The sequence below is a fragment of the Bufo gargarizans genome, chromosome 4 (assembly GCF_014858855.1).
Source record: "Bufo gargarizans isolate SCDJY-AF-19 chromosome 4, ASM1485885v1, whole genome shotgun sequence".
Classification (NCBI taxonomy): Eukaryota; Metazoa; Chordata; class Amphibia; order Anura; family Bufonidae; genus Bufo; species Bufo gargarizans.
In genome coordinates this window covers 401747625-401763844 of record NC_058083.1, presented here as the reverse complement: position 1 = coordinate 401763844, position 16220 = coordinate 401747625, and the positions used below count along the sequence as shown (strand labels likewise).

Here is a 16220-nt window from a genome sequence, read left to right as displayed (position 1 = left end):
TGGCTCTGCAGCTTCTTTGCTGTTTACATTGATCTGCACTGCACAACGCTCTACCTTTTGTAACAACTGTGCTTGATATTGTAAATTTGCCCCATTCAAGCCCCTTAAAACAGCTGATTGGTGGGGGTCCAACTTTCAGCACCCCTGCCAATCTATTATTGATGGCCTGTCATAAGGACTGGTTCACATCATAAATTATAAATTTTACTTAAAAGGGTTGTCAGATATCCAATGTCCGGGCCCCTTGTATGGGTTATAGTTACCTGCTCCCCAACACCTGTGTCGATCCTGGTCCCTGCACGGCCGCTGCTGCGTTTCACAGTCGCTCGGAACGAAACATCCTGTGACGTGGGTGGTGGCAGGCAATAGTCGGCCGTGACTGTGACCAGCCTCAAGGGGCTGCTGCACATGCCAGCAGGCGACATGTTTAAATACCATGTATGGCGCCGGGGCTCTAAGGGTTAAAATCCGCACGGCAGGTCAATTCCCAAATTTACAAATGAGATTTGACAAATCTCATTCTTTGCTGGTACTGTATTATGCTACGTTTTTTCAGCATGAAAATCCAAGTGGAAAAACATTTTGTGATCTGCATTGTGCGCAGTTACCCATAATGTTTTGATGCCAATAAATTACTGGCATAATTCTGTCTTTAAAAAAAATGACCCATGGATGCTCTGCTTGTCCTGCCAACCATTTCAATTGCATTTAGTAGATAAAGTGGTGTTTTTGTTCATTTTTAATGTTTCTCAGTCTTTTTCTGAAACGCCCATTCCTAAATATTTTTTTCTGTCTTTTTATAATGCAATAGTCCGTTAGTTAACTATGCTGCTAATCTGGACTGTTGCAACTTCCTTGAACTCTGTGGTAGGAAGTATTGGCTAGTTTATCAAAGATACCCAGACGCTTTGTTAAAATGTATACTTTAAGACGAAGGGCTGATATGTTTTACTACATTTTCACTTTATCACAGTTTTTTAAAGGTTAGTCACTCGTGTGCATTATTAAAATGCTTTTTTGCTGTTCCACTGCCCCCTTCCTCCAGTAATGCGGCCACTGTCATGTGACAAAGTCCTGCATCTATGTGATCACATCCTGCCATGGCTACAGCTCTAGAGTCATTGAAGAATGTATTTAGCTGAAAACAGGGGTAGATGGTCTGCAAATTGCGGATCCGCAAAACACGGATGCGTCCGTGTACTGCAGAATAGCACTGACAGCCATTAATATAACTGCCTATTCTTGTCCACAAAGCAGACAAGAATAGGACAGGTTATATTTTTTTGGGGCGGACCACGAAACGGAGCAACAGATGTGGACAGCAAACTGCGGCTCGGATGTGGGACAAAACAACTGTCGTGTGCATGAGGCCTTAGGCTGTGACAAAGCACAACCTGGTAGATTGTCAGTTTATCAAATATACCAAAGCATTATAGAAGCAAATAATCATATTCTTCAGTTGAAAAATCACTGAAAAAGATACGAAACATCCTGCACAATATGATGGTAAATATGCGAATGTGCATGGCTACATTTATAAAATCACGGAAAGCAATGCACTAAAACAATATATGCAAATAGGGCCGAAACGAATATTCGATTGAATAAAGTAATTTGACACACAAAATCCTTGATTGCTAATTTTTTGCATCAAGGATACACGTGTGTCATGTAACCACAGAGCGGGAGTGAAGCACTTTCCTCCTGACACATCTGTGTGACGTCAGGACGACAGTGCAGTGCGGGGAGAAGAGGAGGATGGGCTGTGGAGTGGCGCCCGTACAGGAGAGGTTAGCATTTTATTTCACTGGCGCTAGGGACTTGGCTAGGAGGGGGAGATGGTGGCACTGGGGGGGGGCAGCTGGTGGCACTAGGGGGAGGCCTGATGACATGGAGGGGCAGCTGATTGTACTGGGGGGGGGGGGGGCTGATGAGTTTTTAATTAAAATAAAGTTTCTTTATAGTTTTTTGTTATTAGAGTACTCTTAATAGTTAGATTAATCGATAGAATACTCAATTACAAAAGTAGTCGATAGCTGCATCCCTAGATGCAAACATTATATATGGACTAAGCCTTCATTCTAATAATAATAAAAATCTGCCAGCCAAAAGACTCCCAGCCAATATATTTTGATCGAAACAAATCTGTGCCCGCCTACCCTTCAAGACTAATAGAGTCTCCTATTCTATTATTGGGTCTCTCACATAAAATCCCAAGAAAATTGATTTGTTTGTGGGTGTAATGTGGAAAATATGCGGAAAAGTTCCAGGGGTATGAATACTTTTTCAAGGCACTACATGTAGAGCTATGGATCCAACACAAATGATCAATCCCAGTAACAGTGATTTATATATACTATTGAGGATCGTTGCACATAATCTCTAACTCTCATTAAAGGAGTTGTCGGAAATTGTGGTAAATAAAGTTCAAAGTGCAGCAATTGTAAAAATGAAAACTTGTATGTTTTGTACTCATGGACAGACTGTAGAATGACAGGACAAACCTAAACAATATGTAGAAGTCCATACATCCTATTTACCTTCGGCTTCATAAGGCTGCTTTCACACTAGCGTTCGCTGGTCCGCTCGTGAGCTCCGTTTGAAGGGGCTCACGAGCGGACCCGAACGCTGCCGTCCAGCCCTGATGCAGTCTGAATGGAGGCGGATCCGCTCAGACTGCATCAGTCTGGCGCGTTCAGCCTCCGCTCCGCTCGCCTCCGCACGGACAGGCGGACAGCTGAACGCTGCTTGCAGCGTTCGGGTGTCCGCCTGGCCGTGCGGAGGCGTGCGGATCCGTGCGGATCCGTCCAGACTTTCAATGTAAGTCAATGGGGACGGATCCGTTTGAAGATGCCACAATGTGGCTCAATCTTCAAGCGGATCCGTCCCCCATTGACTTTACATTGAAAGTCTGGACGGATCCGTACTAGGCTATTTTCACACTTAGCTGTTCTATGCTAAAAATAATGCAGACGGATCCGTACTGAACGGAGCCTCCGTCTGCATTATTATGATCGGATCCGTTCAGAACGGATCCGCCCGAACGCTAGTGTGAAAGTAGCCTAATACGGTTATACAGTGCATTCGGAAAGTCCTCAAACACCCCTTCCCCCTTTCACGTTTTTCACCTTTTAATGTTCCAGTCTTCTCAAGTTTTCTCCCATCATTCTGCATGCAATACCCCATAAAGAGAACGTGAAAACAGAATGTTAGAAAACGTTTGGTAATTTATTGATGAGGAAAAACCAAAGTATTTCATTGACCCTTTACTCAGGACTTAGTTGAAGCACCTTTGGCAGTGATTACAGCCTCCAGTCTTCTTGGGTATGATGCCACAAGGTCTGCATACCCGGAGCTGATGAATTTCTGCAATTCTTCACTGCACATCCTCTCAAGCTCCGTCAGGTTGGATAGAGCCTGTCGGTGGGCAGCCATTTTCAGGTCTCTCTAGAGATGTTCAATTGGGTTCAAGTCAGGGCTCTGGCCAGGCCACTCAAGGATATTCAGAGTTGTCCCTAAGCTGCTCCTATGTTGTCTTGGCTGTGTGCTTAGGGTTCATTGCCTTGTTGGAAGGTAAACCATTGGCCCAGATTTTCTATAATAATATTCAGTTTTCACGTTCTCATGATTGAGTATTAAGTGCAGACAGGGCCGGCCTTAGGTGTTCAGGCGCCCTGTGCGAGCTAACCTTGTGGCGCCCCCCCCCCCCTTACCCCTGTTTTTTTGGGACCCATAATGCTGCTACACGATACGGTATCTGAATCTATGGGACTCCTGTGGATATACCATAAAAGTTTTATCTGCAGTCCTATGTAACACCACAAATAACACTACATAGCTCTCTGAATACAGATAACACAGTGATGGCTCTCTGATTTCCGTAAATGTAGTAGTGTTACCTCTGGTCCTATGCAAAACCACAGATAACACTAGTGCTGCTAATGTGGTAGTGTTACCTGCAGTCCTATGTAAAACCACAGATAACACTAGTGTAGATCATGGAAGTGTTACCTTCGTCCTTAGTGTTCCTCCCTGTGTCTATCGCACGGACTCCATGCTGGCGCTGCCTCCTCTTCCATCTTCTTCTTGCCCCGCACAGAACATTCTGAACTTCTGATGCAGCTGCGTCAAGACATAGGAACACTTTGGGCATGGTGATACACCCAGGGAGAGACACACACACACAGGGACGGACAGCCATACACACACAGGGACGGACAGCCATACACACACAGGGACGGACACACACACACACACACAGGGACGGACAGTCACACACACAGGGACGGACAGTCACGCACACAGGGACGGACAGTCACACACACATACATACAATAAATATGATCACATCACAGTTCCTGCCTGTCTGCTTTGGTAAAGCAGGGCATAGCTGGGCTATGCCAGGCTTTAGCAGAGTGGTCACAGGACAGTGGACACAGAGCACGATATGTATGCGAGTGCAGGGCAAGGCACTTGTTAATATTGCACCTAAAATATGCCCCTATAAAGAAATGCCACAGGTAACCAGTGACATGTTTTGTGGGGGGCATCTTATATGTGCAATAATACATATCGTCCAATACAGACATCCAAATTTCATGTTAGTGCAAAATCCATTTTATTGATAGTTGTCGTCCAATCAATTAATATTTTTTATTAAAGGGTTTCTGTCATCAGAAAAAACGTTATGTTATGTAGCTGACTGACATTAGTGATGGGCTGATGTCAGCAGTACATAGCAGTGTGTTTTATAACTCCCTGCCCGCCGCTGCCGCCGTTCTCTTAAAATAAAGACTTATAATATGCTAATGAGCCTCTAGGTGCTATGAGGGCGTTCCTGCAGCACCTAGAGGCTCTGTCTAGTCACCCTTTGGCAGTGGCACGCCCATGTCCAGTTGATTGACGTCCGAGTTCTCCTCTTCGTCCCATAAATCCCGCGGCTGCGCCGAATACTAAACGGGACGGCGCAGGCGTGGGATTTACGGGACGAAGAGGAGAACTCGGACGTCAATCAACTGGACATGGGCGTGCCACTGCCAAAGGCTGAATAGACGGAGCCTTTAGGTGCTGCAGCAACGCCCTCATAGCACCTAGAGGCTCATTAGCATATTATAAGTCTTTATTTTAATAGAACGGCGGCAGGCAGGGGGTTATAAAACACTCTGTTATGTACTGCTGACATCAGCCCATCGCTCAGTCAGCTCAGACTCATGTCAGTCAGCTACATAACGTTTTTTCTGATGATTGACAGATTTCAGAATCCTGTTTAAACACTGTTACATTACACTTCAAATGTTTTATATTTATACCTTTTTAGAAGTAAGTGAGTGACTATCCAGGACAACAGATGTCAGGACTCTCAGAGTTCAGTTCAGGACTCAGGACTGTCTTAGTTGGTCAGGTTGAAAAACCACTGCTGCTGCACTGCAGCCTGCAGGCAGGGCACAATAGTGGGCACTGGGCTGGGCACAGGGCACTACTTGGGCAGGCTGCCTGGCTGCTGCTGGAGGAGCTGGACTGGAGAGAAGTGAAGAGGAGTGATTTTAATTCTCCCACGGGTGAAGGAGCTCCCTGCCTCTCTCTCTGATGTCACTTCCTGACTGTGGACCGTCACCTGACTTCCTTATCAGAGAGAAGGAGGCAGGGTCACTGGGAGGCAGCCGCAGGCAGGGGAGGAGCGAGGAGGAGGGAGACTGACTGATTGAACAGTGGGTGAGCCGCTGCGCTGCCTGGCTGGGGGCACGGCACGCATCACTGTAGTGTAGATAGAGGAGGGAGGGAGCAGGGAGAGGAGGGACTCGGCTCGGGGAGGCTCGGGACTGGAGCGCTGCGCTCAGCTGATCACCCGGCTGCCGGCGCTGCAGTGAGTGACAGCAGGGCACAGGATTACAATCCCGGACGGGTGGCAACCCTAAGCTCAGAGCGGCCGCGGGCCCCGCCCCCTCCTCCCTATTTCCAATAGTCCGTGCGCTTTCAGCGCTGTTAGTTAGCCGGCGGCCGCAACAAAATAGTAATAAGTATACTTAGTTTGCGGCAGACTGTCGGCCGCCCGGCGCCCCTGTTGCTATGGCGCCCTGTGCGGCCGCACAGCCCGCACACCCCAAAGGCCGGCCCTGAGTGCAGAAAGATGAGGAAAAGTTGATTTATTTTTTTATTTTAGCACAAGGGCACAACATAAAAGGTGAAAGTCTGAAGACTTTTCAAATGTATTGTGTCTATAAACTATCAGAAAAACTGTCCGCCTTGCTCATAGCTGCCAATTGCAGAGCAGCTCTCATTTCTTAAGCCTCCTTTACACAGGCCAACAATTCGCCATATAATCATTGACGAGGGGGTTATAGGAACACTGGTTAGCCATATCTGGCGGTGAAAAGGTGCAGTCAACTACCCAATGAACGAGTGAAACGCTTGTTTGTGCATACACCTAAATTATTATTTGTCAGCAGCAGGTTGTGCTGTCAGAACAGCCTCTGCTGCCGGCAAAGAATGATTAGTGAACGCTCCTTCCCATACTGCGGAGGAGATCGCTGCATGTAAGGGCTCTTTCACACTTGCGTTGTTCTTTTCCGGCATAGAGTTCCGTCGTCGGAATGGAGAGAAATCTGTTCAGGATACATCAGGATGTCTTCAGTTCCAGAACGGAACGTTTTTTGGCCAGAGAAAATACTGCAGCATGCTGCGCTTTTTGCTCCGGCCAAAAATCCTGAACACTTGCCGCAAGGCCGGATTTTCTGAATGGTTACCATGGCTGCCAGGACGCTAAAGTCCTGTTTGCCATGGTAAAGTGTAGTGGGGAGCGGGGGAGCAGTATACTTACCGTCCGTGCGGCTTCCGGGGCGCTCCATAGTGACGTCAGGGCGCCCCACGCGCATGGATGACGTGATCACATGGACACGTCATCCATGCGCATGGGGCGCTCTGATGTCATTCTGGAGCGACCCGGGAGCCGCACGGACGGTAAGTATACTGCTCCCCCGCTCCCCACTACTACTATGGCAACCAGGACTTTAATAGCGTCCTGGCTGCCATAGTAACACTGAACGCATTTTGAAGACTGATCCGTCTTCAAATGCTTTCAGTTCACTTGCGTTTTTCCGGATCCGGCGGGCACTTCCGGCAAATGGAGTACACGACAGATCCGGACAACGCAAGTGTGAAAGAGCCCTTAATACAGCGGTCTCCTTCACTGAAGACTAGGCAATTGTCGGGAATGCTTCCTTTAAAAGGGCATTTAGGCTATGGGGTGGAGTAGATTTATCAAAACCAATGCAAAGGAAAACTGGCTTAGTTACCCACCGCAACTAATCAGATTCCACCATTAATTTTTCAGAGTTCCTTTGGAAAATGAAAAGTGGAATCTGGTTGCTAATGGCAATTAAGCCAGTTGGATAAATCAGGGCCTATGTGTATAACAGGAGCCCCAATGCTCTGCCAGATCTGTTGCATGGTTGATACTACTACCGTCCAACGGACTCCGCTTACTTATAATGGGGATTGCCACTGTAAAGTTTTAATGGAAAAATTAGTAGTTTCTGTCAAGTCACGCAAGACTGCCATACATTGTATTTTGATGTATTTTTTTTTTTTTACCTTTAAAATCTTTGTGTGGTCTGGTATATCCGTTTTTTAACAGACCTTCTAGTTTTGCTAAACTTCCTATTCTTCTTAGTGCTGGTTAGTTGTTTTTTATAATGGAGAGAAACTGTCACAAAAATGATGAAAGATGCTGATAAGAGACATACTCTCTGCCTGTTATTAGCCAATGGTGTCAGAAAATCGCGTATATGTGTGTGTATATGTGTATGTGCATATATATATATATATATATATATATATATATATATATATATCTTTATCTTAAAGGGAACCTGTGCGTTTAGCATATAAGGGTATGTTCACACGAGTCTTTTCCTCAAGTGGATTCCGAGGCTTGGCATTTCTGACAGACAATCATGTTTAAATCCACATGAAACATGTCTCTTCAGCTTCCTTTTGATTTAAGTGGGAATTGGTTCATATGACGTGGATTTCCATGTGGCAATCCATTTTCAGATCCACTGAATGACAAACTGCAAATCAATGGCTGAAATTCAAGGTTCAGACTCAGATTTCTGAAACAAATTTCACGGCAAATACACATTGGATTTTTCTGACGTGTATGTCAGTTGTGTATGCGTACCCTAAAGGCACTCGTGTTAGGGATGTTTGTAATGTATTTAGTGGATTGCAGCTGTATAGAGATGAATTAACATACACATCACCAAGGAGTGGTTGTAGTACTAGAAGGATCAGAAAGGAAAACTAATGTCAAGCACAATAAGGGAGAGTTCACATCTGTTTGTGATGAGCGAGCATGCTCGGCACGTGGCGGTACTCGGCCGAATACCACGTGTGCTCGTCACATTGCTTGTGTCTCCTGCCCGCACGTGGTGCCTCCTAAGCAGCCAATCAACGTTCAGGTAAGTAATTCCCTTCAGTGTAATGCCATAGCCATGTTAGCTATTAGCCTTACACTGATTGGCTGGCCGGAACACGTGATACCAGTTTATATAGGGGCCAACGTCCCGCGCTCGGATCATTCAGCGTCAGGGAGAGCAGACAGTAGGCAGGGACAGATAGCGTTTTGCTGGAAATTCACAGATTTAACTCCCAAAAAACTATTGAGAGACCAAACAGTCCTCTTAAGGACTACAGTGTGTGTTTGACAGCAGTGCAGCACCATAGTTTTTTTATTTTTATTATTATTATTATTTATTATTATTATTATTATTATTATTTTCTTTTCTTTTTTTTACCAGGGTTTAAATTCAGCAGTATCAGGGACAGGCGTCTCCAGGAAGGGGGAGAGAGAGTGCAGGGCTGGAAAATCGCTTTTTTAAATACCCGAAAGCTTTTAAAAGATAGAAAGATTTGCTATTAGGGAGATCTACAGTACGCCATCAGAAAGCAGTGTGTTTATCAGACATTATAAAGAGGGGCTTATTCACTAGAGTGTGCCTGCTAGCAAGATATACACTGCGGCATCAGAGATTTTTTATTTATTTTTTCTGGGGAAATTAACCTAATTTGTGCCACATCTGTGTGTGCGTTCAATCTGCAACTGTTATATTCAGTACTCCAGCAGAGAATTATTTATATTTTGGGAAAATTTAACTAGTTTTAGGCACATCTGTGTGTGCGTTTAGGCCGCAACCATATATACAGTATTCCAGCAGATAATTATTTGTATTTGGGACACATTTAACTACTTTTGGGCACATCTGTGTGTGCGTTCAATCCACAAACGTTATATACAGTATACCAGCAAAGAATTTTGCTAGGGGCAAATTTAATTAAGTTGTCCAACATCTATTAAATAAACCTTTTTAATATCAAGAAGGCGAGCACTAAGGGACGGGGAAGTGGGCGTGTTGCTGACTGTTCAGGCAGAGGCCGTAGCCCTGGGCGCAATGAAACTGTGCCAGCTGCCGGTGAAAGTGGGGGAAAAAAGCAAAAAATCCACCATACCCAGTTTTATTTCAGTTAACTGGACGTCACAGGACAACACTGTCCAAGTCGGACCAGTGCGACCGGGTAGTCAGTTGGATGGCAGAAGATAATTCTTCCACCCTCTCTTTCACCAAGACCAGTCTCATTAGCAAAGAGTCTGGTCCACAGAATCTTAGTGCATAGGCTTTAGGAGTGTAGCTGTGTACCTGAACAATTGTAGCACCATGTGATTGAGGCCCTCCTTTATGTGATATACAGGCTGTATCAGAGTGCTTCTTCCTTGTAATTTTTGGCAGCACTTGCACTGTATATACAATTGATTATACAGGAAAGAATCTTTCCTAACCATTTTTCCTCTAAGGCTACATGCACACGACCGTTGTGTGTTTTGTGGTCCGCAAATCACGGATGGCATTCATGCGCACAAATATCGCTAGGTGTTCGGACCCAGTATCCGAACGCTTTGGTGCTCGCTCATCACTAATCTGTTTCATTTTCTCCATCAGAAAAACAGGATCCTGTACAAAAAAAAAGTATCCTGTTGCATATTTGGCATGTGTTTGAGCCATTTCCGGCCTTTTTTTTATTTTTATTTAATTTTTTTTATATTTTTTTTTTTTAGGATGGGGGAAAAAAAGGTACTGTATGCAGGACTTTTTTCCATAAAAAAAAAAAATTGATCTCTGAGAGAAATTGCTCAAATGGATGCCAAATATGCAACAAGATCTGTGTTTTTATAAAAAAAAATGAAACGGAACCTGTGCATAAGGCCTCATGCACACGGCCGTTGGGTGGCCACCGGCCATGTTCACCCCGCATCACGGATGCGGACCCATTCACTTAAATGGGTCCGTAATTCCAGAGATGCGGAACGGAGTCATGGAACGGAACACCGGAACCACTACGGAGTTTCCGTGGTTCCGCACCACAAAAAAATATGATATGCTCTGCCATGCGATTGGCCAGCGCTACAGCTTAGGAGAAGGAGACGGCCAGCAGAACAAGGGCAGTCTCCTCCTACTATAACCAAGTCCCCGAACATACCGAAGGACATAACAGGAGAACAGAGCAGCGCCCAGGGATAATAGGTGCAGTGAGATCCCTGGGCGCCGCTGTATATGTCGGGATACTTAGTTCACAATGTTTGGACCGATGAAAGGTCCAAAGTGCAATTTTTCTGCGTTCAGTTGTACACAGGGGCCATCTTTTCAGTGACTGACCGCCATCTGTATACACATTCATAGAATGCTATCAATTGCTAAAAGGTCTCAAGCTAAGAAAAAGCAGAGATTTAAAAAGAATCTCTGCTTTTTCTTAGCTAGAGTCCTTTTAGCAATTGATAGCATTCTATGAATGTGTATACAGATGGCGGTCAGTCACTGAAAAGATGGCCCCTGTGTACAACTGAACGCAGAAAAATTGCACTTTTTTCTGAAACTGTACAGTATATCAATCTTCTCTACTCCTTCTGTTCTATAAAATGCTGCCTGCAGATTGCCCTGCATTTTGTGGAGACAAGTCCTCTTCAAAGGCAAATTCTTCATGCAGCAAGGATTAAAGGCATCCAAATGATTACTAGTCCAGCAAGGTACTTGCTGTTTTGATATATCGAGAATATTTACCTTATTTTTTGCTTTATAAGATGCACTACCCCCCCCCACCCCAAAAGTGGGGGGAAAATGGCTGTGCGTCTTATAAAGCGGATACTTCGCTGGCCACTATGCTGCACAGCGCGGCCAGCGAAGTATTAGTGTGGAGGGAGGAGGCGGGGACACTCATGGCGGGGCCCGGTGCAGTGACTCTACTCTAATACATTGGGTCCGCAATTACTGTACTTACTGTGGTACCTTATGTATAGCATTAAGACTGCGCAGACCGGCAGCTCCCTCGGTCATGCGCCGCCTGCTGCAGCTCCCTCCTCATGCGCCGCCTGCCTGTTTATTCATAAAGTGAGATAAGCAGGCAGGCGGCGCATGAGGAGGGAGCTGGGGCAGGTGGCCCATGACCGAAGGAGCTGCCGGTCTGGACTGTCTTAATGCTATACATAAGGTACTACAGTAAGTACAGTACAGTAATTGCGGACCCAATTACATAAGTTTCATCCACAGAGGGCCCCCCCCATAAGTGTCATCCACAGATCCCCCCCCCCCCCTTCAATAACACTGCGGCATCCACAGATCACCATTAGTTCAAAACCTACCAAAAGCACACCTTTTGGTTCAAAATATATATTTTTTTATTTCCCTCCTCAAAAACCTAGGTGCGTCTTATCATCAGGTGCGTCTTATAAAGCGAAAAATATGGTATATTGTGTACTTTTTCTGCGGTCGAACTACTGTATGGTTGTGTCATCGTTGTACAGGCATGGTCCAGGCACAAGTATTCTGTCAGGGGTGGACTAAAGTGGCCCTGGAAAAAAGAAACAAAAAGTGTTTCCATGTTTTAGGTGGATCCAAATTGGCAGAAGGCTCGGGGCAACACAAATAGTAGGTGTCAGAAATACCATAGTGCGAAATACCGTCTCAGCAGAACCAAATACCACAGTTTATATTGCCCCAAAAGCATTCCCTCTGTGGTGGTCATCAGTAGCTACCATCTTCTGTCCTCCTCCTCCTCCAGTTGCCTTAGGAGGTGTGATGCTGGCCATGGCAGTTGAATTCAGGAGGACATGTGTGGTCGCTGGCCAGGTATAGGAGTACCTAAATCTCGCAGCGTTAATTACTGCCAAGAACTTGTTATCTACCTGGCCAGTGTCGGAGAGTAGGACTTGGGCCGCTCCCTAGTCATTGGCCCACCGGAAAATTTCTCAGTACAGTTTATGGCCAGTCTGCCTCTGTGTTCTGTACTCCAGATAGAACATGCATTCATAGTGTGCTAAATCTTTTTTATTTTTACTTGGTATAAGGGAAATTGAATGTCTAATGTGGAAAAAAGTCTACTCCTTATTAACTACCAAGACTTGCTTCAAGCCTTTTCCATACACATGGGAGTCCCACCTACGGGTCTGACATTTTAGTTGCGGTTAGGTATGTATTTTTCTGTAGCGGCAATGCTACTAGGGTAGAAATGCACCATGTGATTCTGCATGCCACATGAAAAATTGGAGGCATACATGGGTAAAGTATGGCTACTGTACAAAGGATTCATACATCATTAAATATTATGCATGCCTTTAATTGTATACTACATTAAAGGTGTTGTCCAGAATTATTATTTTTTTTATCGCCATCCACCCTGGAATACCTGTGGAGAAATCAATACTTGTCAGCTCCTCGACATTCTGTTCCGGCTCTTTGCCTTTCTTCACTGTTCTTCTAGACCAGGAATTCCCAACGTGTGGCCCTTCAGCTGTTGTTAAAACTACAACTCCCAACATGCCCTAATAGCTGTAGGCTGTCCAGGCATGCTGAGAGTTGTAGTTTTGCAACAGCTGGAGGGCGTGGGCTGGGCATCCCTGTTCTAGACCATGTTTGTCTGCTTCTACATGGACAGGGTCACATGTACTGCTGCAACCAATGAGTGGCCTCACAGATGACATATCCTCAAGTGTCATTTGACCCAGCAGTGCCATGCCACTTGAGGACACATCACTGCTGATGCTAATCATTGGCTACAGCAACCCATATGACTCCATCCGTGTGGAAGTTGACAGCCAGGTAATAGAAGACCAGTGAAGAAAGGCCACTGTTTGCATAACTCCCACAGCGGTGCATGGGAGCTGCTTCAGAGTAAGGGTCCATTCACACGTCTGCAAAATGGGTCCACATCCATTCCGCAATTTTGTGGAACTGGTGCGGACCCATTCATTTTCAATGGGGCTGCAAAAGATGTGGACAGCACACAGTCTGCTGTCCACAGCCGCACTTCCGTTCTGCGGCCCCGCAAAAAAAATAGAACGTGTCCTATTCTTGTCCGCAGACACTGGCAAGAAAAGGCATTTCTGTTATAGTGCGGTCCGCAAAATGCGGAACGCACATGGCCGGTGTCCGTGTTTTGCGGGTCCGCAATTTTCGGCCTGTGAAATGGTCACGGATGTGTGAATGGACATAAGTCACCCCAAAAAAATGAATTCTACTTTGTATGTTTTTTTTGTTTAGTTTTTTCCACTGTTGCGTCACAGTCGCAGCATGTCTCATTGCGGCACCATTGAAATACATTACATGAAATGTTTCACGGCATGTTGCTGCGTAGCCTAAGCCTTAGGCTACATTTACAAGACCGTACGAGTCCACATCCGTTTTGCAATGGGTGCGGACCTATTCATTTCAATGGGGCCACAAAAGATGCGGATAGCACACAGTGTGCTGTTCACATCGATGGTTCCGTTCTGTGGCCCCGCTAAAAAGATAGAGCATGTTCTATTCTTGTCCGCATTTCTATGGAAGCGGTGTCCGTGTACATGCCGCAATTTTGCGGATCCGCAAAACACTGTGGTCGTGTAAATGTAGCTTTACAGAAACAGTGTAGCTGGCCGCTCAGCTATTTCCATAACTCCACCTCCCCTGTCCGGCACTTACTGTTTTTATTCCCATCTTGGCTATGAAAGGTTTATAGGACAACCCCTTTAAGCATAAATCAGTTGAATACTATTAGGTTTTGCTGCAGTGCTAGGTTGTGAGAGAAAAATCCAAAAGTGCCTAGGCACCTATATCTAAACCATATACTTTCAATGCTTATGAGAATGTTTTTGTATGTAAAAATAAAGATTTAATTACTCCTCGCCCCTACTTCTGTAACACCACTGAAGCTGATCACACTTTAGTGGTACAACAGGAAGTCACAGGAACATAGCTATCTTTGTACTTTATCTTCTAACTGTAGGAACGTTCGTTCTTGCTAATCTGCCTGTTCGGTGTAAACCCGCCTTAAATTGCAGCAATGTTAGTTATTAGGTTAATTTACTGTTGCGTATATCTTTTGTTTCTTCACTACAAATACACTGACTATTATCTCTTTCACAGTAATCATGAAGGACCGTCTCAGTGAGCTACTGGAATACGCAAGACTTCACAATCAATATGTTCAGAGTAGTGATGAGGACAGTCCAGAAGATGTTGCTATGTTTGAAACTGACCATTCTTTAGAAGTCCTGTACCGGGATATACAATTAATCCGCACAGAAAACCACTTGTTGAAGGTTGATGTAAGACGCTTGGGGAAGCAAACAACACGCTTTCTTACATCAATGCGTCGCCTTAGCAGCATAAAAAGGGACTCCAACAGTATAGCTAAAGACATTAAGCTACGAGGAGAAGGCATCCACAGGAAACTCCAAAACCTCAAAAACCTTAGTGAAGATGCTGAAAACAAGTTTGGGGAAAGTTCAGTGATAGCACGTGTGTCCAAAGCTCAGTATATTACCCTCACACTTGCTTTCCAGCAAGCCATGGTTGAATACAATGAAGCTGAAATGGTTCAACGAGAGAACTGCAAAATCCGAATCCAACGTCAGCTTGAGATCATGGGGAAAGATGTGTCAGGAAACCAGATTGAAGATATGATTGAACAAGGGAAATGGGATGTCTTCTCTGAAAATCTTCTCTCTGATGTTAAAGTTGCACGCTCAGCGCTAAATGAAATTGAAACGCGGCACAAAGAGCTCATAAAGCTGGAGACACGTATAAAAGAGGTCCATGATCTCTTCTTACAGATGGCCCTACTGGTTGAAGAGCAGGCTGAGACTCTAAATGTTGTTGAGTTAAACATGGAAAAAGTTCAAGATTATGTTGGCGCAGCAAAAGCACAAATCAAACAAGCTGTAGAGTATAAGAAGAAGAATCCGTGCCGCAGGATGTTTTGTTGTTGCTGCCCTTGCTGCGACTGAAGCCAAAAGTTTCCATGAACAGATTTTCCTCAAGCTGGGGGTCTTATTTATAGAAAACTGTATGAACTTGCAGTGCCTTACAAGTATTCAAGATCTTTTTCCTTTTTTTTTTTTTTTTATTTCACTCTATTATATAGTTACTGAATATTGATGCTGAAAAAAAAAAAAAATCCTGTTTGTGAGTAATCCTGTATATGTATAAAAATGTTGTATGTGACTGTTACATATAGAAGTCACTGCCTTGTTTTATTCTTTACATAAAAAGGTTTATTTTATATGTTTAGCGTCAAAACTAATATGGATGTTTCTAGGAATTATTAATAAAAAATAAATAAAAAAACAATATTGAAAAAACAGACAAATGCATTCATTTTATTTTTGTACTATACTTAAAGGGGTATTCCAGTTGTTAGAAGTTATCCCTACTACTAGATAGGTGTGTGTCCTACCGCTGGGGTAGAGAGCAGGGACCCCTTCCCTCTTTTCCTTAGGATACGTCATCAATATTGAAAGCCCAGAGAACCCCATTATGTATATGGTTTTCAGTGTGTTAATCGCCACGTGCCTACTTTCCAATTCAATAGCTTTTACTAGGCCGGGTGACATCCGTATTGCATCTGTTTTTTTGCAGATCCATTGTAACAAGGCAAAACGGACAAGAATAGGACATGTTCTATCTTTTGTGGAGCTGCGGACCTGAAGATCGGGGCCGCGCTCTGCAAATGCAGATGCTGACAGCACACTGTGTGCTGTCCGCATCCATTCCGTCCCCATAGAAAATGAATGGGTCTGCACCCGTTCCGCAAAATTGCTGAACGAATGCGAACCCATTTGCAGACGTGTGAATGGAGCCTAACAACAACACTACACACATGGATCTCAAGAAACATTTAAGGTGTGCCACTAA

The 16220-nt window shown here is 44.7% G+C and overlaps 1 protein-coding gene across 2 annotated transcripts in view; it reads left to right on the top strand.

Moving 5' to 3' along the window:
• Window positions 1–15588, top strand: part of STX11 (syntaxin 11) — a 41075-nt gene extending 25487 nt beyond the window's left edge. For both annotated transcript variants that reach the window (XM_044289930.1, XM_044289929.1), the window contains exon 2: window positions 14451–15588. In XM_044289930.1, coding sequence (XP_044145865.1) covers window positions 14456–15313 — 858 coding nt within the window. In that variant the 5' untranslated portion in view covers window positions 14451–14455 and the 3' untranslated portion in view covers window positions 15314–15588. The remainder of the gene's footprint in view (window positions 1–14450) is intronic.
• The last annotated feature ends 632 nt before the right edge of the window (window positions 15589–16220 follow it).